Source organism: Corvus moneduloides, chromosome 1 (genome assembly GCF_009650955.1).
Source record: "Corvus moneduloides isolate bCorMon1 chromosome 1, bCorMon1.pri, whole genome shotgun sequence".
Classification (NCBI taxonomy): Eukaryota; Metazoa; Chordata; class Aves; order Passeriformes; family Corvidae; genus Corvus; species Corvus moneduloides.
The window spans coordinates 77,406,531-77,430,921 of record NC_045476.1 but is presented as its reverse complement, the minus strand read 5'-3'; the positions used below and the strand labels follow the sequence as shown (position 1 = coordinate 77,430,921).

The following is a 24,391-nucleotide window of genomic DNA, read 5'->3' as shown; positions in this document are numbered from 1 at the left end:
TCCTGCTGAAACTCCTGAAATCACCAACTGCCTTGGTTTCTTGGGAAACTCCTGGTCATTCCACAAAGCAAGAATATTTGTAATCAAGCTGAATGAAAAATAGAGCAAATGTTTAAATGACTTTCTTAAAAGACAGCCTTTCTGGTCTACCCAGCTCTGGCACATCAGCACAAGGCTCTGTTTTCAGATGGGCTCTTGTTTAGAAATGTGTTTTGAAGATAGTTGACTTGATATTCACATTCTTCATCCCGTAATGCGGCACATCCTTAACTATAGCACTGGAAGAGGAAGAAGGGATCAGCTTTGTGATTCAGTAGCTGTGCAGCTGACATACAGTTCCACCCTTTGAGAGATTTCTTTGGAAAAATGACAGGTTTCAGCCGAAGTGCATACAAGCCACATATACGTCATTACTCATAATGCAGCACTGTGTATCATGACTGAGAAATTCAGGCCACTCTTCATATTTTTGATGTCATCTGTGACCTTCGATACTTTTAAAATGCTCCCCATCTGAGTCATTCAAAGGAAAACTGCACCCTTGGACATATGGAAACAGTATGCATATTCATTCACAGATAAACTGTCCCTTTTCAGATATGGAGATCAATCCTTTCTCAGAAGTGTTGAGCTTCTTACCAGAGCAGAATTTCTCAGGACAAATACTACCTTTATTAATTACAGTGTCTAAGCTAAAGCATATAGAAGTAATACTAAAGTATGAGGAATTCTGCTGGGACTGTCAAATTTTACCACACCTTTGCTTCTCCAGGTGTGGAAAAAAATGCCTCAATAATATTTATATAGGAACCTCACCACACCCTTTGGAAACTCATAAGGTTTTACATAGTGTTAGAGTATGTCAGCAAGGATTGCTTGGCAAGGGAAGGCTTGCAAATTTACTTGTAGGAGGTGCACAACAGATCTCTATCTACTCAGTTTCAAAATAAAGACACGTGTATTATCAACCAAAACTTTAAAGGCAAGAAGGATACTCAAATAATTAATATCTCTTAAACTTAAAACCTGTTTGAGATTTCTGGTTGATTCAAACTTATCATCATACATAAAATTCCTTTACAGCAAAACCCAAAATCTGTTATACTCAGTCTAGGTAATGCATATAGGTTTTTCAGTTGACAATGTTAGGAAAAATTCATGCCATACTCTCAATTACACTATGACAGAGGCATCACCCAGAAAAGAGCCCCCCTTAGCACAGAAAATGTTATGTTTCTAGTCATAGAATACGCTGAGGTAGGAGAGACGCATCAGGATCATTGAGTCCAACTCCTGGCCCTGAACAGGACACTCCAAGAGTCACATCATGTGCCCTGAGAGTGTTGTTCAAATGCTCTTTGAACTCAGACAGGCTTGGTGCTGTGACCACTTCCCTGGGGATCCTGTTCCAGTGCCCAGCCACCCTCTGGGTGAAGAACCTTTTCCTGATATCCAGCCTAAATCTTCCTTGAGTCAGCTCCATGCTGTTTCTTCAAGTCCTGTCACTGGTCATGAGAGTGAAGAGATCAGTACTTGCACCTCCACTTCCCCTTGTGAGGATGTTGAAGATCACAATGAGGTCTCCCCTCAGTCTCCTCTTCAGGCTGAACAGACCAAGCGACCTCAGTCGCTCCTCATACGGCTTTGCCTCCAGTCCCCTCACCACCCTCATGGCCCTCCTTTGGACACTCTCCAATAGCTCAATGTCTTTTTTATACTGTGGTTCCCAAATCGCACACGGTATTCAAGGTGAGGCCACGCCAATGCAGAATAGAGCGCTTATCACTCTTACTATTGTCTCATTTTCTATGCCCCCATCCTCCTTAGTTTTTAAATTTAAATCACAGAGAGATTAAAAAAAAAAAAAAAATCACACCTACAAAGACATTAAAATATTCTCAGATTTCAAAACCCTTCTCCTCCCCCTGCTCCTTGTATATCCTAAAATCCTTTTAAAACTTTGGGGACATTTAAATTCCTTTCATGTTTAAAATCTACTGGCCTGCTCTGGCTGAGTCAAAAACTTGAATAGAGTGCTCTGCTGGCTGAATCAGAAATTCTTCCCTGCCAAGTAAATAAACAGTGCTTTTACTTGTAAAAAACACTTGAGGATGTCAGGGAAACTGAAGAGCTTTCCTTCAAACACCACATTTTCTTCTGATCTACCTGAAATATAGAACACGTTAGTTCTGAATTAAATAAGATTTCCAAGAGCTATACAGAGTGGACAGATAAAATAATCTACCAATGAGCATGAATACCAGCCATGGAAACTTGTACCCTAAAAATACTGTGTCAGAGCAGAAGCTACCATTTTTCTGTGACAGCAAGTCTTTTTCTCAAGACCCTTAAGAACTTTCATAGGGCACTTTATAATGTTCTGTTCAGACATCAAACACATCATCTACTCCTGAACCCAGGCACTAATGAACAGAGCAACACACTGTGTAGGAAAGTCAAAATGACGTGTGCAAAGTTACACTGAAACTGGAGGAACACAAAATGCCTTTATATAGCTGAGATTTGGCCAGGGCACTGGTATCCTGCCAATATTTGTCCTAACCAAATGGAAACATGAATGACTGCAGTGAAAGGGACCACAGGTTTACTTCCCACAGGAAGAACACTATTAACACAAATATAAGTCTTCTAGTGTGCTACTGTGTTGACTTGGTAAGGAGTGGGAGTGAGAGTACCACTGCTACTGAGTCAGCAGTAGCACCATCCAATGAGCTGTGTCCTCCAGTGATGCTAATTTAAAGGGATATTAGAAAATATTATCAATCCATCACATTGATAAAGCATATTTTGTCTTCTGAGATGAGTATAATTTTAGTTACTCAGTGTTCTAAAAAGGTAGCTGTGAAACCTTGTGCAAAAGAACAAACCTCTCATTCAGCCTAACCCAGAATTTCTGTGTAAACAGAACACCCCAGTCACCTCTTGTAAGGCAGCAAGCAGTAGCACTAGTTAGCAAATTAAGTTCACCCCCGCTTTATAACCAGAAAACCCACAGCAATTGCTCTAAGGGATGAAGTTTTTTCAGGGTATCTATCACTCTTCAACAACAGGGCTAAATTTACAAGGATTACTCAAATCATTTATGCTTTGGAAACCATTTAAGGCCAATGTAAACAGATTACAGCTTTCCCAGGTGCAATGGGAGCAATTAGTTCTGCAGTGAATATCTCTCCTACACTATGCTGCTCTCTGGAAAACAATATATACATCTAATTACAACTCACACTGAAACATGCCCCTTTTGCATAGCTACCATTTCAAAATACCTGAGGGGCAGGAAAACACCATCCAATTAAAGTAATGTGGCTCCTCACAGGTAGGAAAACAACTTCAGCAAAGCTTTCAATTCCCAAGTTACATTGATATAGAAGTTTCACTACTGTCAAGGGATCCTTTGCAGCTGTACCCTCCTACACCCCGCACCAAATTTTGCAGGCATTTCCATGGTTCATTCCTCATCATGAGATCCTTCATGAAAACCTCTGCCCTGCAACATAAGTCCATGTTAAATGTATGCTCACAGACAGCAGGTGAGAAGAAAGCTCTCCAAATGGAGTTTATGTGGAGGAAACAGACCTTGTGAGTGAGTTCTGCTCAGTGTTGGGGAGGTATCAAATTCCTATTCAGGTTTTCAGGGCAGAGGTATCAACAGCGTAGAGAGAAAAAATTAAATAAAGGGCAAGGCAGGATTTTACAGGGTGTTTCAGTTAGGGGTCAGAGTGGGGATGGACAGATACAGGAAGGGCTACAGAAGCAGGGACAGCATGATTGCAAGGAAAACCAGGGAAAGATGTATTTTAGTAGTCCAGGAAAGAAGAAAAAGAGGATTTGACAGAATATTGATTTCTGGAATGGAAAATAAAGAATAGATCTCTGATGTGCTACATGGGTCAAACAGCTTCCAGACTGGGTGGGGAAACAGAAATGAAATCTAATCTAAGACCTACACGAAGTTCAAGTGATTTTGCCCACTGCTAATACAAGCAAGGGTCTGGTGCCTGTCTCTGAACCTTCCCATCTCACAGTTACAGTTTCCCTGGCTGTACAGTCTTAGAATCCTTCAAGATTAACAAACCCCATTTTTCTAAAACAGAAACCCACCAGGAATGACAAATTCTTTCTCAGAAGGAAGCGGGCAATAGAAAAAACTCACACACAAGAAGTCACTTTCCTTTTTTTCTGTCTGTTTCTAAGAGATAAATTCTGTTAGAAAAACCATAAAAGAAGTAGGTCAGCGACTGCCTTTTTTTAAACTCTCCAAACCACAAAAGAAAGATTGTTCAAAGTAGTGTGGATTCAAGTTGTTACTAGCCTGTTGCCACAAAAGTGTTTACAGAAATACTTAAGCAGTCAGTTTTGTAAAGCTCTTGTATGGTATCATTCTTACCATCATTTCACATCTTACTCTGAGGTGATTCAGTTCTTCCACAGGGATGTGGCCTACAGGGCATATTACATTGCAGAATTATGAGTCATAAGAACCTTTGCAGAACAGGCCAGGCACACTATAAATTCATCCTACCCTTCATGTGAGCTGCAGAAACCTTGGAGACACCCAGAGCAGCAGTGTTTCTCCCTGCACAAAATAAGGTACTGTAATGATTTCTAGACACTATTTATTTCACTTGTTCTTGACTGTTGTTGCTTTATTGACAAATGCATAGGAAAAAAGGAAGCAGGTATTTGAACTGGAAACAACTAATGCTTGGAAAAGTAATTAACTAAGATTACACAGGCATAGTCTAGAAGATGAAGGTCTTAAAAACATACAGGAAGAGCAACTTATTGTTCAGAGTTCTGTAATTTCTAGAGCTCACTGACTAGCATATATATCATAGCAAACTAAGAACCACTGTGTTTCTTAAGTCAGCTAATTTGTTCTTGTACTCTTTAGTCCCTAGAATTATCAGTTTAGCTCCTGGTTTGCAAGTTACTAGGGTCAAAAACTATCTTTTATTCTAAGGCCATCCTATACCAACTGAAATACTCTTAGTCCCTGACTAGAACCCTCAGCTAAACCTTCAAGGCAAATGATAAATAGCAGCCCTTATGGTCTGTTGAATATGGAAAGCTTGTATTGCAGAAGAACTGGGAAGCTAGGATCTGGGCTGGTGCTGTAAGACAGGGTTTCAGAACATTTTTAAAAGTCAGAAAGGTAATTCAGGATGCTTAGCACGCAGTAGTTGGGGCAGTGCTTGCTCAAGTAGAGGAAGGAGTGTTTTGTCTTGACCTAAAGGAATACTTTGACTGCTATTGTTACCAGAGTCTTGGTTACTACAGAGATGAGCATCAAAAGGCTCTTGAACAAATTGAAGCATAACATTTTTCATAAGAGACAGTTTCTCAATAGTCTCTAGAGCCGGCTTTGCTGAATAATGCTATCAACTGTCACTCCAAGATGCTGTAAAGGACAGTGCAATAAATTTCCTGGTGAACAAATATGAAACACAGCTAGAGGCTGGTTCATCCCTAAAAATGATAGCTAGTGCCATCAGTGAAACAGGACATGCTAAACTTTATGTGACTTTATAATAGTTAACGCTCCTCATTCTTCATATAGGCAATTTTAGAAAGTCTTTAAATCACAAAGAAGTTCCAACAGTGAAGAGGAACTTCTAAACAAATAGCAATCATAGTTATTGTTTCATTAATAGCATATTTTCTCCCTTTCTGTGCCACTTCAGGACAATGGATGCATTGAATAAAGCAAACACAAGCTTTGCTCTCGACTTTTTCAAACAGCAATGTCAGGAAGATGGTGACAAGAATATATTGTTCTCTCCTTGGAGTATTTCATCTGCCCTGGCTACTGTTTATTTGGGAGCCAAAGGTAACACTGCAGATCAGATGGCAAAGGTGAGTCTAGGCTTCAAAAAGTAGCTGTCTGAAAGAGTTGATCTCTTGGACTAATGTCCTCCATGCCAGAAATTTGCTGTGATGGAACAGAGGAAAGCCATATTATGTATAGAGTTTTGAGGACTCTCCCCTAAAGTTATTTTAAATTTTACACTTTGCTAAACATAAATCCACATCTACAAGATTAGAGAAAAACCACATTGAGACTACAACCCTTTCTTTGGGGTATGTATTTCACAGGCAAAATTACTGACTGAAATTATCATGTCACACTTGTTCAAAGCTCGTGGTGTTGTCAGGGGACAGTGAGAGCAGCCCCAATGCATGGTTACCAAACACCTAATGAAGGTACCTGGCTCCTGTTGTAGGAGGGGAGGTTTGTGAGTTTGCATCTGCTAAGGCAGAAGTTGTCCCACATGCTAAGGCAGTGACCTAACTCCTGATTTACAGGACAAAAGAGACCCAGTAGGGTAGAAAAGGAGTGATCTTCTGTTAGGATGAAGGGAAAACAAAACAAAACAAAGGGCACAGCTCTTCTGAAAACTGTTCCAAGGTTGGTTGCACCCCTCTGTTGCCTGGGTAGTGAACAAGCCCAGAGAAAGGGATTTAAGGCATGGAACTGCCTGCACAATTTTTCAGGCTTTCTGACACATAGCAGAGCTCCATTTAGATTTCTGCTTTGGTAGACTCCATCCGGAGGTGATTGGCTCTTTCCAGGTATTAACTGGTCATCCCAGAGCATAACTTAAAGCAGGCAGATTCCTCAATGAAGGCCACGTACATAAGAGTTTTTCCCTGCAGCCCTCAGCTTAGTTTGCACAAGCCATTTTGTACACATGGGCATCAGGACCTAACCAAAGATTTCATATTCAGTAAGGACTGGACACAAGAACAAAATCTGAGCCAGACTCTCCTCATTACCAGTCCCCATGACATCACTGAAAAATGTCACTGAAAAATGTCACTGAAATAGCAAATTTTTTATTGTTACATTTATTATTTCTTTTCCTACTACAGGTACTTCACTTTAACAAAGCTGAAGGAGCCAAAAATGTCACCACAACCATAAGAATGCATGTCTACTCCAGAACAGAAGAGAGTCTATCAAATCGACGTGCATGTTTCCAGAAGGTATGTCACCCAAGCTGGTGATCAAGCTATGGGCATGGTCACATCTTCTCCTGCTTGTGTTTTCCTTCCACATTTACATTTGCTTATGTTGGTCTTTCTCAGATTTCGTGTACACAATTAATTGGTGCAGCATTCTGTGATACCTTCACCTAATGCAACACTTATTACGTGCTTCTCCCTTTTACACAGAATTGCACAATCTAACCTCAGATTTGCAAAATTTAACATTTGATGCTCAATTGATCTCTTGATCTATTTCTTTTAGCTCTGAGGGCAGATTTCTTTCTCAGACTATTACTATACAAAAGCTAGCACAGTTCTTACCTCAGAAACCTAATCCCAAGAAAAGAGTTGCTCTTCCATATATTTGATTACAGCATCACGACAACAAAAACCAGAACATTAACTTTTCCTGGTGACCTATGCATGATATGTTTCAGAAATTAGTCTCCATTTCAATCAAGAAGTTAACAACATAAATCTATGTCTTGGAATTTCCCAAAGTAGACCAGTTGCCCACAATAAATCTTAGAGAAATGGGAATCATTACATTCCTGAGCTAAATCTTTGCCATACTGGCAGGCATCTTGTCCCAACGTATACATAATCTAACATAGCAGAAAAATACAGAAAAGCAAATGGAATTCCTCTGAGTTGATAGTTTTCCTCACTGACAATTCAAACATGGTGATGTCAAACTCTTCTGCCTGCTCTTTTCAATCATCCTTATTCTTTAGGGGGGTGAGCTGCTTCCCTGCAGTCTGCCCACAAAACCCCAACTGCTGCTAGTTTTGATGAATGGATCTGCATCCCACAGCCAAATCCCATGTTGGGAAGATTTATTTTAGGTTTTATGTCAACATCTCATTTGCACTGCATGAACAGGAGAGGGATTGCTCCTCATGAGTAACGCTTGCCCGAACTGTAAGAATTACAGAGTGCTATGGGTTCTAACACTCTGAAGATTTAAGGGTCTGTTCGTGCCTCTGATTCTGATATAACTGTGACGTGAATACAGCACAGGCACAGACTTTTAGTTTACTAATTCAGAGCTTCTTCCTTGAGCTCATTGGAGAGTCTGAGCCCACATCCATTTAATCCTGTCACTTCAATATCAAGAATTTACTGCAATTACTGAAACATTAAAAAAAAATGAACCACAAAATACTAAGAGAGAGATTAAGAAATTCAGAGGCAAACCTTCCATGTAACACTTCAGACTTTCATAAATTAAGGGAGCAATAGAGCCAAATCTTTGTGCATTGTGTAAGAATTACTCTCTGACTCTCATTTTCTGAATATCCAAAGTTTCACAATCTCCACTTACAAACCCTCAAATATTTTACATAGTTCAGGCTCTTAACACTTGCATTCCAAGATGCCCACAGTGTCTATGCCGCATCTGCAAATTCTAATACTTTAAAATGATTCTTTCAATAGCTGTCCAGTTTAGAGCACTTCTTCTGTTGTAATAAAGGTAACAGATCACCTGAAGAGAAATAATTTATTTGGATTTGTGTGAAGGAAAAAACTGAGATTTTTATACAACAGATGAAAAATGTCCTCTTTTTTTTTTTTTTTCTCTTTCTTCAAGACAGAAGTTGGCAAATCAGACAATATCCATACTGGATTTAAAGCACTCAGCTTTGAAATCAACCAATCCACTAAAAATTACCTGCTTAAAAGTGTCAGCCAGTTATATGGAGAAAAATCATTGCCTTTCAGTAAGGTAAGACTTTTATTCAGATTATGCAGTGTCATTTAATCTTCATGATCTACCTATGGCAACATAAGCCATATACTTTTAAATATTTTCACTACATTTGCAAATTATGCTATTATCCTTAATGTGAATACTTTCTAGGATACTTTTCCTTAGACTTTGGGCATAAAATTTTAGTTTTTTTGGATGTGTACCTAATCTCACAGTGATTTTTATATGTAGTTAGATGAGAATGTTTAAATTGAGTGTTTCCATTAAAAAATACTTTGTTCCTTTGAGAAAACACTGTGCTTGTGTCCACATAATTTTTATCTCTTGCTGTAGTAGTACTCATATTGGCAGGCAACAAACCTAAGTCAGGTGTCTCTCTTGCACTGCAGGAATACTTACTGTTAGCCAAGAGATATTACAGTGCAGAGCCACAGTCAGTCGACTTTGTGGGAGCAGCAGATGAAATCAGGAGAGACATCAATTCCAGTGTGGAACAACAGACTGAAGGTAAGTTCCAGCCTCTCCTCTCCAAATCAAAAAGAAGCCATTTTAGCTTCTCTGTACCCATGGGACCCATGGCAGGTAAACAATTCACCTCAGAAAGGTAAATCAGACTTTTCTAAATTACTCATCTACTGACAAACTCTTACTGAAATTAGTGTCCTCCATCTCAATGTATGAGGAATATGGCTTATTCTTCTTTGTGTAAATCAAGATTACCCCAGTAACTACATATTTGCGAGGAATCTCAAGACAGATGGGTGCTATGGCAGCACTTAAAATTTCCATGGTTTATATCCCCAAAAACTGTGCCAGCACTTAGACTGAAACAATGAAACTGCACAGATGTGTGAATGTCCCTCTGTTTTCTCTAGGTAAAATCCAAAATCTGCTGCCTCCTGGATCTGTAGATTCACTCACGAGGCTAGTCCTGATAAATGCACTCTACTTCAAAGGAAACTGGGCAACAAAGTTTGAAGCTGAAGCTACCAGGCAGAGACCTTTCAGAATAAACATGGTATGGCAATATACTGCTCTATTTCCTACACTGCAGGTGGAAAAACCTGGAAAAGATGGGGGGGGGAGGGGGGAGTCAGGTGGTAGAAATCCTGTCACCCTTTAAATCCATGTGGCATGATAGTTATTTCATTTAAAGCATACACTGTACTTTCTTCACCACACCTTCAGCACTAAGACTGCACACACATACCTGGCCCTGAGCCACAAGTAAGTTGTCAGAAGCTGACTTCAAACAAGCTTCCATCCTCTGAAGGCAGGAAAAACAAAGAGGTGAACAAAACTGAATGGGTTAGTTTTTTACATTTTCACTTTTAACCATTCAACAAATCAGAGTGGCATCGAGTTTCCTATAATTGGTGTCATCTGAGACAGCTCAGACAGCAGGCCATGCCTCCCAGTTCCTTTCCAGAAAAGCAGGGGTCCTCTGAAGATCCTGTGTTCTGTGTCCTGCCCATAAGGATGTCTCAGACACATTGGGCAGTTTGTAGAGGACTTACTGTATTTACAATAAACATGCACTGTGCTACTTTAACTCAGTCCTTTTACTGTTCAGAGTACAAATGTAAAACATTTGATTTGATTTGTTGCAGCATACAACTAAACCAGTGCCCATGATGTACCTGAGAGATAAGTTTAACTTAAACTACATAGAACCAGTTCAGGCTGATGTTCTTGAGCTTCCATACGTCAACAATGACCTCAGCATGTTTATCCTGCTACCGAGTGACATCGCTGGCTTACAAAAGGTAAAAAACCTGAGAATCATGCAAAAAAGTAAGAGTGACATTATTTACTTAATTTATGCATGTGTGAGGTAAAATACCAAGGAGGAGGTAGGTAATGGAAGGAGGGTAATGATCAGGCTCAAGGTAACACAAATCCCAAATCTGGTTTACTACTGTGAGCTTGAAGCTCTTGGAGCTCAGAATATATTTCTTAGTCTTGGAAGCTAGCATGTCTGTGGTTTCTAATGTTGATCAGTCCCGGAAACAGGTAACCCAAACCCCATAAGATTGCTCCTTTTCCAGCCAAACAAAAAGGAGGACAGAAAACCAGCACTGCTGAGATCCACTGTCTGCACCAATTTGGACAGATGTGATTTCATTCCAAAAAAACCCCACCAAAAATTGGGCAGCCTCTGTTATGTTCAGACCTAGGTGGACACTGCCACCTTCTGTAAAAAGTGCCTGATTCTGCCTTTGGATAACAAACCCTTAAGAAATTGTCATTTATAAGGTGTGTGTCTTTGGGGGGGAAGCTCTTTTCAGTAAATTCTAAAATGTGGGGAAAACAGCCCTGGGACCAGAGAACCAACTAGACTATTGTAGCTCTGCTATATTCCCTGACAGTTACTGAGAACAGTTCAAATACTGCATTGATATACAATAGAAAAACATTCTCCTTTAGTCAAAAAGATCTCCAAACTGTTTCATTACTGTTTTTCTTGTACTCTTACAAGCTCTTGGAAAGTTCTGCATTTAAGAAAAGAGAAGAAATAGCCCTTGGGGCACAGGTTTTTGAACATTTTTTAATTTTCTAATTTTCTTTTTACTAATTGCAGCTAGAAAGAGAATTGACCTTTGAAAACTTGTCTGCATGGACCAATCCAGAACTAATGGAGAAAATGAACATGGAAGTTTATCTGCCCAGGTTCATGTTAGAAGAGAAATACGACCTCAAATCTACTTTGAGCAGGATGGGCATACAAGATGCCTTCACAGAAGGTCAAGCTGATTTCACAGCAATGTCCAAGACTGGTGATCTGTTTTTGTCACAAGTTTTTCACAAGTGTTACCTGGAAGTCAATGAAGAAGGCACAGAGGCAGCAGCTGCCAGTTCAGCAGCATTGGCATCACGAAGTCTTGGTGCTACTGTTATCTTTGTGGCAGATCACCCTTTCCTCTTCTTTATCAGGCACAACAAGACCAAGACTATCCTCTTCTTGGGAAGGTTTTCTTCCCCGTAGAAACTCGATTACTAAACAGGTTATTGCAACAACAACAATGAACTAAATACACACCACAAGGAGCATCTCAATAGTCTGTGCACTTCTTAATTTTCCTGTACTGTTGACAAATCTCTCAATGTTAGAAGAGAGTATTTATTAAAAATAACCTCAAATTCATGCCTCTGGGTCATTTTCCTAGCCAAAGAACCCCAAAATGCTAGCACTACACTGCAAGTACCCAACTGTGTAAAGAACAACATTACTGTGTCTTTTCAGCACTTTCTGAACCAGAGCATCCACAATTCAGAACAGACTGCACTGATCATTTTAAATATACTTGTTTTGGTACCTAAGAAGCAAAGAAACAGGAAAATCTCCCTGCTCTTGTTGCTGCCTCTCGATTGTTTCAGCTCATGCTGATGCTCCCCAGGAAGGCTACCTCACCCACATTCTTGTCAGCTTTTTACCAACTTTGCAGCCTGGCAGAGCTGGTAATGAAATAAACCTGCAAAATCCTCTGTGTTCCTGATATTGGTGCTTCTTTTTCTCTCTAAAAGGGGCCAACACATGTACTTTCCAATCTCTGTCCCACAAAAATTGAAAAATATGTAACAACACTATAGAACTGGAGGGAACTTTCTCCTTTGTAACCTTTCACCCATACTACACTGTTTCCAGCCTAGCACTGCACTGCTTTGCCCTCATTTTACTTTGCCACTTACTTTACTGGTTTGAGGCAAGATCAAATGGGAGAATCAAGTCTAATACTAATATAAGTAATACTAAAGCCCTAAGTGCTTTCTGGAAGACAAACGTGAATGTCCCAGGTCATACTTACTCCTGCCACAGCTCCTTCTCCTAAGAGAGTGTCCTGATCACTCATGCATGTTTGCAGGGAATGATCCTGACTATCTGAATTCACAACAGAGAGCAAAGGACCAAGTTTCTTAATGGACTTGCACGCAACAACAGCATCTTACTAGAAAAACATCTTCTTGAAACAGCAGGACTCCCTTTTCCTGGCAGAGAAGAGACTGCTGACTGTCACTCAGTCCTTTCCCTTTTCTTTCAAGTGGTCAGCTGCTTCCAGGGTCCCTTCTGGCTCTGACTTTCCAAACGGGAAGGAACATAGGAAAAGTGTCATGAAGCAAGTGCTATCCCTATAGAGTCCCAAGAGGATTGCCTTCTGCCTGTCTCAGTCTTGAAACATAACACTGGATCCCTGTGCATTCATGTCCAGTTCCATGCTCTCCTTCACCTCATGGAAGAGCTGCATGTCCCCATGGACAAGCCTCTTAAGCACTTCCTGATATGCCTTGGGAATAAAGAAAGAAAGGCCACACCTGAAAGGCCAAGGAGGCACAAAACCACGACAACAAGCACACAAACTCACTCAGGCCTTTAAAGTCCATGGAAATGTGAGTCACCTTTTCTCTCTCCTTCACTATTTTAAGCATGATTGCAAAGATGACCCACTTGAAGTCCTTTTGGCAGTGCCAGATCATTACTGAGTGGCAATGGCCACAACAGTGAAAGGTGAGTGGTACATTAGAGAACAACTCTTTCCCATGTTGAGCAGCAGTACACTGCAGAAGGTTGCTCAGAGAGATTGTGGAATTTACATCATTGGAAGGGCTATGGCTAACCTCATCTACTCATGGCCCTGCTCCAAGCACAAGGTTGATCTCTGGATGCCCCTTTCAACTAATAAGTGTGATTTTTTTTTTTCTCTCTTGTCAAAAGCCACTCTGCCTTGCCATCTCCCTTTCTAATCCTGCATGGCATACTTGCATCTTAACTAGCAAAGGCAGCTAGCTTGCTCACAGCATATATCTTTGGGACTTGGGAGTCTCCTGGCTTGGGCTTTCCCACCACCTAACCATTCAGTTGACTTATCTCCTATCCAGATTTCTTGAGGACTTATTCACCATGCTGAAACTAGCACTTGTTTAATTTCTGTAATTTCTTCACTGCCTTGCACAACATTGATTTCTGCCATTTTTTAGAATTCTTAACCCACTCTGTTTCTGTAATCAGGCTTGCAGCAAAATGTTTAGCACACAGTAGAGTTTCCTTCCCTTCCTTCACCTTTCCCTGCCCTCCAGGGTCTTACAGTTGTTGCCATCACTTTCTTCTTTCATCACTGCCTCTCTTATGGGATTGTAGAGTGACAACTCCTGTGCCATGTTTGCCTCCACTGTACTTTTTCTCTCTGTCCTTGTTCGGGCCCTTCAAATAGGGTTGTTTCAGCTCTTGCCCTCCTCCTTACTGTGCAGTAACACAGGGTTTTGCAGTATTTGTCTCAAATGATTCTCAGGCATAGCTGCAATGAGATTTCTTCACCAACACAACCAGTGGGGTGTCCATCCTTTACCCTCCTTCATCACTTTGCCTCTGTCTGTGCTCCTAATGATCTTCAATCTGAAGCTGGACTCCCATGTCCAATTCAATCACTAGGTTTGGTGTTTTATGCTGAGGTACTGCATTTGAAACCCAGGAGTCACAGAGAGGAGAATTAGACCCTCAATATCTGCTTAAATCCAGAAGCCAAAACCAACTATTGTATAAACTTTTTAGTAGTCACTTATTTTAAACAACAGAGCAGTTATCTCCACAACACCAGAAAACCTTTGGAATGGGCAACTTGCTTTGCTATCCTGTCAGTAGGCTATTGTGGTGCAAAAACAGACCTGATTTTAATTCCATTGTCCTTTTGGAATGTCTAAACATGAAAAGTGACCAGGACAACAAAGAGGCCAAAATTACGTAAGACCTTTTGGGGATGTTGTAGAAAGGAACTTTGGGTAGGTGGAAGCAACCTGCACGTGGATAAAAAGGAAAGGGAGGGGCAAGCAGTACTATATTTCTTAATTTAAAAATTGCTTAATGCACAAACACAGAACCTGAGGACAAGACCTAAGTCTTCTCTCTCACAGGATTAAAGGTAAATATTTAAATTAATTTAAGTAAAATTTATGATGTTTTTAGAAAGCAACCTGTGCCATGCATGACTGTGTGGGTAAATGACTTTACCATATCAATGTTATAATGCAGTAATCTTGCCTTGTGTTTTTCTAAATGTCAACCATTAGAGAATATAAATCTGTGAGCCTAAGGAAAACTGCTAATTTGGGGCAGAATTATTCACAGGCAGGAAAGTTTTCTTAGGACAGTGACTGCATTACAATTAAAATCTTCATTTTGATAAAGGAATTCTGTACTTGAGGTGAAGGCACAGCACTGCTCATCATCAGAGACTCAGAGGAGTACTCACTAGTTGAAAACAGAAATTCCCATCCTGATGGTCTCTTGGTTGTGTTCTCCAATGAAAGAAAATCTCTCTGTGGTACAGATTTGGTCCTGAGGGTGCAGTGACTGCCAGAAAGAATGTAGTTGTTTGAAAACCAAACACTTGATAAATACCTGCAGACTACAGAGATTGCCCCACAATTTCTGTTGCTCCATTCCACAGATACAAAAATTAGCAACAACAACAACAGCAGCAGCAACAATAATATAAGCATTTCTGGTCTCTTGAGTAGTAAATTACATGAGACAGGTATTACTGGGTATCTTAAAGTCCGGAGTACTCATAACCCCAAGGCATCTGGCAGTTTCTGGGGAAAACAAAATTCCTGGAACATACAGAAGAGGTGGTAGGTGTACACAATGAATAAAACTGCATCAGTCTAAATGGAAACAACAGATTTGTTGATCATGAAACTACTCAGAATAGGTGGCTGGCCAGAAAAAGCAAATGAGCCTAAAAATTATGCCTAAATCCTTTCACAGTATCAGCTGTCAATTCTATACAGATCCAAAATGTAGTAGTGGGAAACTCGAGCATGTTGTGAACCAATGTACTAAAAATGCATATGAATTCCCATAGCTTTGATAAATCATTAGTTAAGGACAAAAAAATAAAAGAAATACAGAGGTTACAAGTCTGCACATCATTGAAAATCAAAGGCAGAAAGAAATACAAAGAAAACTGCAGCTGTATAAAAGAGGACGAAAAACCTAGAAGACATTGCTGTTTCTAACAGGTGACAAACAGTATCTATGTGGAAGAGAAACATAGAACTATGCTATTAGTTTTAGTGGTTGTAAATGGATTGTGTTGCATATGGAACATTTCTCACTAATGTGTACTGTGTACAAAATTATAAATATTCAAATAGTACAATTCTGCCTTTTACCTCCTTCCAGGTTGCAAAAATGGAAGTGGTCTCAACATCAGTTGGCAAGTTTACAGTTGATCTTTTCAACAAGCTGAATGAGACCAACAAGGGAAAAAACATTTTCTTTTCCCCTTGGAGCATATCAGCTGCTCTGGCTCTGACATACCTGGGAGCAAAAGGGACTACAGCAACTCAGATGGCAGAGGTAGGTTGCTTTTGTACTATTATCGTGGGGAGAACCATTTGGATTTGCACAAACACTTTCCTGTTGTTGGGAGAAACAGGGAGGGAGTTCTACCTTGCAGCATGCAGACAGGAGCACTGTGTTTGTGGTCTGGGAGGGGGATGGTGCTACTCATTGTTATTCCATGGGATTTATCATCACTACACCTTCAGCATCCCTTTTATTAGTCACCTAAGCAGCAGGGAGCATAGTGAGTTATCACAAGGAGTGAAACATGACAACCATTTGATCCCCATTCAGCTTTAAGTCTCACAAGGTCCTTCATGCCTATTTCTTACCTTTGGAAACTCTGCTTGCAGGTTCTTCATTTCACCCAGGGAGCAGGAGCTGAAGCCTCTTCTTCTGTGGCCAGGCCTTCTCGGGGGAGACCAAAGAGAAGAAAATTGGTATCCATTAGTACTGAAACTCCATGATAAAGAACCTCCAGAATCAAAATGTCCAGATAGCTCTTTAGGAGTCCAGTATTTATTGTCTGCACCCCTCTTTAAAGTACCTTTAAAGTACCTACTTTAAAGTACAAACCCCAACCATACTTCAGAACAGGTTGAAGTCCAGTTCCTTTCACTCAGATTCAGAAGTGTGACAGGACGAGTCACTGGGATAGTCTGGAAGGTTTGTTATATGTCAAGTCAGTTAAACCAGTCATGAACAGAGCCCTGCAAGTTTCAGTGATGCTGAACTTGGAAAAATAAAAATTAAGAAAGACAAACCCAAATCCCTCTCCCACATACATTGCTTAGCACGTTTTGAAAATTTCATGCGAAAATGAAATTGCTGAATGTTTGGTTTCTTTTTCCAAGGATCCTGAGAACAAGCAAGCTGCAGATATCCATTCTGGCTTCAAGAAGGTCCTCTCTGCCATCAACAAACCCAGAAGCACCTACTCACTGAGAAGTGCCAACCGCATTTATGTGGAAAAAACCTTCCTATTAGTGCCTGTAAGTTAAATGTCAGAGAGGAGTACAACAAAGTGCAAAGAATACTTAGCTTTTTAATTACTTGCCATCAATAGAACAGGTCTGAAGCTGACCTTGAATATTGCAAATCAGAGCTCTGGACTCCAGTGATAAGCTTAACTGGAAAATACCAGTTGGTCTGCTTACAGAATTTAAGGATACGTTGTCCATTGACTGTATTGTAGGGATTCCTTTTCATGCAGTGTACTTATAGTATTGGAACCCCCGATATATAAAATTGTAAATAGACACCCATAGCAGGTGCAGAGCCTTTCTCGCTTTTCCAGATAAAATTTGGAACAAAAGATGGGAAAATTCTGTTCTTTGGTTATTTCTTAATTGTTAACCCACAGTCCAGCAGAGAGTAACAATCAGAATCCTGCAGCCCTCTAGGCCCAAGAATAAGAGTGAACAACTTCTCTTTGGAACAGAAAAATAGTATATTTCTCTAGGACGGAACTTTTTTGTTCACTTTTTTGTTATTTTTCAGACATACATACAGCTCAGTAAGAACTACTACAAAGCAGAGCCACACAAGATTAACTTTAAGACAGCACCAGAACAGTCTGGAAAGGAAATCAATGCTTGGGTTGAAAAACAAACTGAGGGTAAGCTGGGCTTAGTCCCAACATCTTTGCTCTCCCACAAAGTCAGTCTGCCATTTCTTTTGGGCAGGTGCCCTTGCTTCCCCAGGTGCTACTGCAGCAGCCAGGTCATGCCTTCTGATGTGGATGTGGGCAGTGAGCAGAGATGTGGTGGGGGAACAGAGAAAGAGCCGCACATTTAAGCAGCTTCAAATACCTGATCCGGACCTCAGTGAGCTCCTTGGGGAGATTCCCATTGACTCTGCTGTGCTCTGCAGCAGCCGCTCCTCAGGCACAACTGTGCCCTGGTGCTGTACCCATGCACTGCTGGCAGAGCAGAGGGCAGAGACACCTCTGCCCACCAGCACGCTCCAGGACAGGTGGGGATACCTGCCTTGTTGTACCACCGTGCACTGGGCAGAGGTGTTCCTCCTTCTACCTGGTGTAACCAGCCAGCGAGGCTTTCTGCTTCTAGCTGCTTGCCATGAAGTTGAGGCATTTTTGGAGGAAGGAGTAAATGCCTGTCAGTTAGCCAGGAGGACAGGTCAGTAAACAGCTTTGGAGTCTGTAAAGAAATGCATTGATTTATGTCAGGGGAGCATTTTAGGGAGTAAGGCACTGAGGTGTGGACTTTTTACTAAGAAGCTGAACTGAGAGAAAAACTGATCAAAATGTCCTCACTGTGCTATGCCGGAATGAAACCTGACTCTTCTGGTTTCAAAAGGAAAAATCAAGAATTTGCTGGGTCCACGAGATGTGACAAACTCCACCAAGCTGATCCTGATAAATGCCATTTACTTCAAGGCAGAATGGGAAGTGAAATTTAAGGCAGAAGCTACAGAGGTGCAACCCTTCCGACTGAGCAAGGTAAGTTCCTCCTGTATTGGTCTTGCTGTAAACAACCAGATCACAACAGCTATTGCTGAAATCTTTCCATTTCGTAAGTCTTTTAGGTATCCCTGTGGTAACTAGACTGTGAAAAGCTGGTTACAGCAAAATCTGTCAGTGGTCAGCTCACTGAAGCATTAGGATGTGCTCAGGTAAATGTTAGTGAGCTCCAGATAACAGCTATTGTTTCCAAAAGCACTACAGTAATTTATGACCTTTTCATAAAACAGTGCTAAAAATGACTAAATTGTAAAAAAATGATTTTGAGAGTCCAGGCTTCATGGATGGGAGCTACGTGGCGTGTCACCGGTGAGGACGGTACCAGGCCTCTGCACCGTGCAGCCAGGCTGGGCACAACCATTCCTGCTCAGATACAGCTGCAACAGGGTGCCCTGAACTGGTGCATGGCTGCATGAGACTAGAAGCAGTATTAATGGCATATATGCAGAAGAGATGTTAATGAATTCACAGTTACAGACAAGAACTCTGTGCAACTTCCACAAAGTGTACCTTCTGCCTCCTGATTATTACGCACACATGGTCTGCTTCCTTGAATGGAGGGATGTAAATGTTAAGGGAGGTTACATACTCTTGACAAGGTGACTGCTTGCCAGGAACTCCTCTCATCAGAAGCCCTTTTGCTCTGACACTACTGTTACCTTTTGTCAAGCAATCAGCTGGTCACCTTTTATCACCAGACAGAGGAGACAACTGATAAACTGCACAACACTCATCCTCTTAAACCACAGCCGTTTTTCTGCCAGTGTTGTAAGGCCATACCCCACGCCTGCTCCATACCCCTAAGCCCTACAGACATTTCTAACTCTCTTTCTCCTTCCTCCTTGGGCATGTTTTGGGGAGAAGAGAAAAATCTCTCAGTTCAGCCCCCACCAAAAGCTTTGGGACAGATGCCAAGATAAGCAATATTGTCCAGTCAAGAAAAGCTTTGGGAAATGGATGATAAATCACTGTTTTAAAAGCTGCTCATAAAGGTTTCCTCTCTCCGCACTGCACTGAGACATCATCATCCTTCCATTCAAGGAATGATTTCTTACTTATAAATGAATAATTTCCAGAACAAGACCAAGCCTGTAAAGATGATGTACATGAGAAATACATTTCCAGTTCTCATCATGGAGACAATGAATTTCAAAATGATTGAATTGCCATATATGCAACGCGAACTCAGTATGTTCATCCTCCTTCCTGATGACATCAAAGACAACACTACGGGTCTCGAACAGGTAAGAAAGCATGCTACAACCATTTCGTATTACTGCTCAGTCATTAAAAAAAAAGGGTAGGCTGACAATCATATCTCCCTTTCTGAGGACACGCTGTCATGCTGTTTGGCCTCCTCCACTAGCTGAATTAATTTTCTTTAATACTTATCTAATCCCAAGAAAGTTCTTCCATGCTCAGCACCCTTAGTTTGGTAGGAACTGAAGAGAGTCAACACTGCATCATCAGATGGTCAGCTCTTCAGTAGCCCCTTGACTGACACCCAATCTTACATGATCTGTAAGGGTTAAATCTCCCTTCCTTGCACATTTAGGAAAGACACCATCCCACAAGAAGACACAGGCTCTTCCTGAGATGACACCTTTTTTCCATGGGCTGGAAGGTTATTTCCATATTGTTCCCACTCTTTCTCCCCCTCTCCCTCCCACCATTTGTCTGCTCTATGAAAAACTAAGATTTTGGTGAGACTGCATTTGCTACAATAATGAGATCTGCTACTGTAGTTACTACAATTCCAAGATTGTTGAATTCTTGGAGTCTATACCATTCATGCTTTCCTCCATTTGATCTGAGCTGAAATCTGGTGGTGTAGTGCCCAGGACACAGAGTAGCAGTGAAAGCACTTTGTTTCAAAGCTGTCAAGGAAATATGTTCAATAATATTAACACCTGTTTTTATAGAGCTAGACCAAACCACGTGCCACACAGCAATTTTATTCACATCAGGACTGAAGTAAAAGAGAGGAAAGAACTACCACGGGGGATGGCAGCCGTTGATTGCCCTTCCCATCTCTCTTTTGCAATGAATTTGGAAAGGGTGCTGTTCAAAACTTTGCAGCATTAAGACTCAAATATTTGTTGCACACCCTGTCTCTGATCATCAGTAAAACCAGTTTCTATTACATGCTTTCAGCTAAATGTTAAATTTGCTATTTTAAATGTTTAATTCATTACATTGCCATAAAATTGATTAATTCATAGTTAATTAATTGTTTTTCCCCTGCAAACACCAAGTTCCTTTTCTTTCTTAAACAATAGCTGGAAAGAGAACTGACGTATGAGAAGCTGTCCGAATGGACTGATTCCAAGAAGATGACCGAGACTCTTGTGGATCTGTACCTACCTAAATTCAAAATGGAAGAGAGATATGACCTCAGTAGTAATCTGATCGGGATGGGAATGCGCAATGCCTTCAGCATCAATGCTGATTTCAGTGGAATGGTTGAGGATAAAGTGATAATCTCCAAAGTTCTTCACAAGTCTTTTGTTGCAGTTGATGAGAAGGGCACCGAGGCAGCTGCTGCTACTGCTGTCATTATAGAAGTAACAAGTCCACCTGTTAGCCATGTTCTGAAATTTAAGGTTGACCACCCTTTCTACTTCTTCATCAGACACAACAAGTCCAAGAGCATCCTGTTTTTTGGTAGATTCTGCACTCCTCTAGAATGAATTATTACTTGCTCTCAGACAGCCACCAAGGTTCACTGTTCAATGGAACAATGTGAACTGCAGTGTTAAAATCGCAATCTTAAGCCATGTAACCACATTTATTGAAAGTGATTGCTCTTTTCCTTCCACCCCAACCCCCTCAAAGAAGGCAGCATCCAAAAACCATCCTGAGCCATCATAAGAACACCCCTCTACTGCTCTTTTCCATTGTCCTAATGAGACAGTCCTAGACAGAGAAGAAAGTGAAGAATTTTGCTCCCTTTTATCAAATCTGTTCTTCTGGCTTTGTTGTTTAAAAGGAAGGTGGAGTCACAAAGCTCTCTGCACACAGGCCATCATCTAGCTCTATGTCAAATGCTGACTTCAAGGGACATGCAGTTCATTCTCTTGACTCTCCCAGAGAGGAAAAAGAGTCCCCAAAAGAAAAAAACTTCTAGAGATCTGTATGCTCTTTTTGCTCTGTTTTCCCCACTGGGAAACCTGCATTTGTACTACAATGCTATTTCATAACCTTAATTTTAAATTTGTGACTGTTGGAAATTAACAAAATTTAATACAAATCCAGAATAATCTCAGAATGCCCCTTACCATCCCTTGTCTCACCACATGTATATAAACACATCACATTCATTTTCTCCTGCTCTTTCAGCTTCCAGAAAAAGTAAGGCTGTGTGGGAAAATTGTCCAACCCTTAATACTAAATTGCTGACCTCTAATCACGTTGCATTTTTTCCTCATTTTTCTAAACTCTGTAGTTTAAGGTTGCCAAGATTTCCAACCAGCAAAAATGCTAAGAAAATGATGAGCAACATGCCTTCTCACCACCTTTTACTGATATGTAATCTAAACCTGTTAGAATTTAAATCTGCTTCCTCTTTTTAATTTTACTTAATTATACCTGTTTCCTGGTTAATATCTGCAAAGCTTCCTTGCCACCTGTAATATTGACCAATGTTTGATTGGTACCTTATGAGTGCATCTCAGCAAAGATATTAATGATGTTGACAGAAACACCAGGGAAATTTTGATTTTGATTAACGCTATCCTTATTATTTTACCATGAGCTGCATTTAATAAAATAAATTAACTTGAAGTTGTGTTTGTGTTATTCAAGACATTAAATTACTTGGTTCTCTTAGAACATCCTGCAATCTGCACCACTGGAGCAAGTGTCCATTCTTGTCATTCCAAATCAACCACCACAGTCTCCCAGCTGACAAAGCTGAGAAACTTTAATACACTGGTGTCTTATTTTCACTAGGTTTCAAATAGGCCTCTAAACACTGTTATTCTGCATGCCATCCTAGGCATTTACTAAACATACCTGTCATGACACACTAAAAATAAGCAGTCTGACTAGAGGCTATGGCCCAAAACAGCACCTTCTAAATACCCCTTTTGCCCATGTTCAACAGTGAACAAGCAACGTGAAAAAAGTGAACCTTCCACACATCCCTCTTGCCCATGTACAATAATGAACAAGCCATGCTGTACTGGCAGCATCAGTTCCCCCTGATGGCTTGGGAGGGCAGCACTTGTGTTATCCATGTGGCCATAAGGAATAGCATAAAGTTTTGCAGCCATTGTGGTAGTCCAACTACATGTCAGAGAACATTACGTAAGACAACAGGATTTGAATGCAGGAGGGAGGTACTTTAAAAGCATTTACTCTCAACAAAATTCCACCTGTAATTACAACTCACTCCACCTCCCCAAAAGGCATTCTGTTTGGAACTACATCTCCCTTCAACAAAGTATATCCACATCTTCCTCCCTGTACAAAGTACTGCTTCTAAAATCAGTGCCCTCCCTTACCTGTAACCCACAGCTTAGTTGCCAGTGCCTCAGGACCTACCCCAGCGCAGCCCAGATGTGTGCTATTGACTCAGCTTTAATGAGAAGTTTGTTCTTTAGATGTGGAAGAACATGTAAATGAAGGCTGTGAAAAACAAGAAAAGGGAAAACAGAACCTCTGAGGCTCTCTGAGGAACTGCAGCACAGTGACTGCCAGCTGGCGAGAGGTGCAAAGGGTCAAACACGCTGGGTTGGGTACCAAGCCACTCCCAGCCTCACCTTTCTTGAAGAGTATACAATCCAGTGTAAGACTTGGAATACAGGTGAGAAGTGTGAAAGAGAAGGAAAGGTAAGTCTCTGCAGAGCTCATCTACTGCAAGCAACACTGGAGCTGCTTCATTTGTGCCTCCCTGCATTATTTTCATGGTAACCAGCATGTGGCTCTCAGGTCAGGCTACCCCTTATAGAATCAGAGAATTGTCAGGGTAGAAGTGGCCACTTGAGATCATCTGGTCTCACCCACTATACAAACAGGCTAAGCCAGTGATGGTTGCCCAGGACCATATCCAGTTGGATTTTGAATACCTGCCTCCACCAACAGAGGCTACACAAACTCTCCAGGCAACCCATATCAGTGTTTGACCATCCTCATAAGTGTCCATCTCAATCCTCTCTTATGTTCAGATTGAATTTCATGTTTTCAGTCTGTGCCCATTGCCTCTTGTCATCTCACAGGAACCTCTGAGAAGAGCCTGGTTCCTTCTTTGCTACATCCCATAAGGCATTAGCCAAGTAATAGGTGCTACACTATAGCATTTCCAAATAACTGTTTTCAAGAAGCCTTGGGTTTGTTCTGTATCATCAAAATTTGGAACTTCAGGTCTATGAACTCCTCTTTGAAAAGTCACAGTACTTTGAAAGCTAAAGAAATAAGTACTTACTGGAAACTGATAAAGCAAGCCTCAACCCAAACACATTGTGAGCAGGGACTGCTTGTCACTTAGTGATTCCATGCCTGTCAAAACACAGCATATAAACATGCTTTCAATTTATCCAACAATGAAAGATGGGGGTTTTGTGTTCCAGTACTAATCTTTGATTCATAAAAGAATTCCTGGAACCTCTGTGGTAGATGGACTTCATGAAAGCAGAAATGGTAGACACAGGTCACACTAATAAAGCCAAGAAAATTTGCAGTGTAGGTGTACTGTTAGTATTCAAGAAAAAGACATATAAACCCCCATGGCTTTTTAACTGCAATGCAAATGCATACATATTTTTAAAGATTTTATTTTGCCATCAGAAATAGGCACAAGAAACACCCTTTCCACATATCGTTTATAGTCCTGTCCTTTAGAGTTCTA

The 24,391-nt window shown here is 40.8% G+C and overlaps 2 protein-coding genes across 2 annotated transcripts; both read left to right on the top strand.

Moving 5' to 3' along the window:
* The first annotated feature begins 4,520 nt into the window (after positions 1–4,520).
* LOC116447548 (serpin B10-like) lies at positions 4,521–12,219 on the top strand. Its single transcript, XM_032116842.1, has 8 exons — positions 4,521–4,611; positions 5,706–5,877; positions 6,895–7,008; positions 8,603–8,737; positions 9,112–9,229; positions 9,598–9,740; positions 10,333–10,488; positions 11,304–12,219. Exons 2-8 carry the CDS (start codon positions 5,710–5,712, stop codon positions 11,706–11,708), a joined length of 1,239 nt encoding a protein of 412 aa, XP_031972733.1. The 5' UTR covers positions 4,521–4,611; positions 5,706–5,709; the 3' UTR covers positions 11,709–12,219.
* A 2,326-nt stretch (positions 12,220–14,545) lies between these two features.
* Positions 14,546–22,326, top strand: LOC116447502 (heterochromatin-associated protein MENT-like). Its single transcript, XM_032116747.1, has 8 exons — positions 14,546–14,634; positions 15,900–16,076; positions 16,415–16,501; positions 16,916–17,053; positions 17,562–17,679; positions 18,380–18,522; positions 19,620–19,787; positions 20,823–22,326. Exons 2-8 carry the CDS (start codon positions 15,909–15,911, stop codon positions 21,231–21,233), a joined length of 1,233 nt encoding a protein of 410 aa, XP_031972638.1. The 5' UTR covers positions 14,546–14,634; positions 15,900–15,908; the 3' UTR covers positions 21,234–22,326.
* The last annotated feature ends 2,065 nt before the right edge of the window (positions 22,327–24,391 follow it).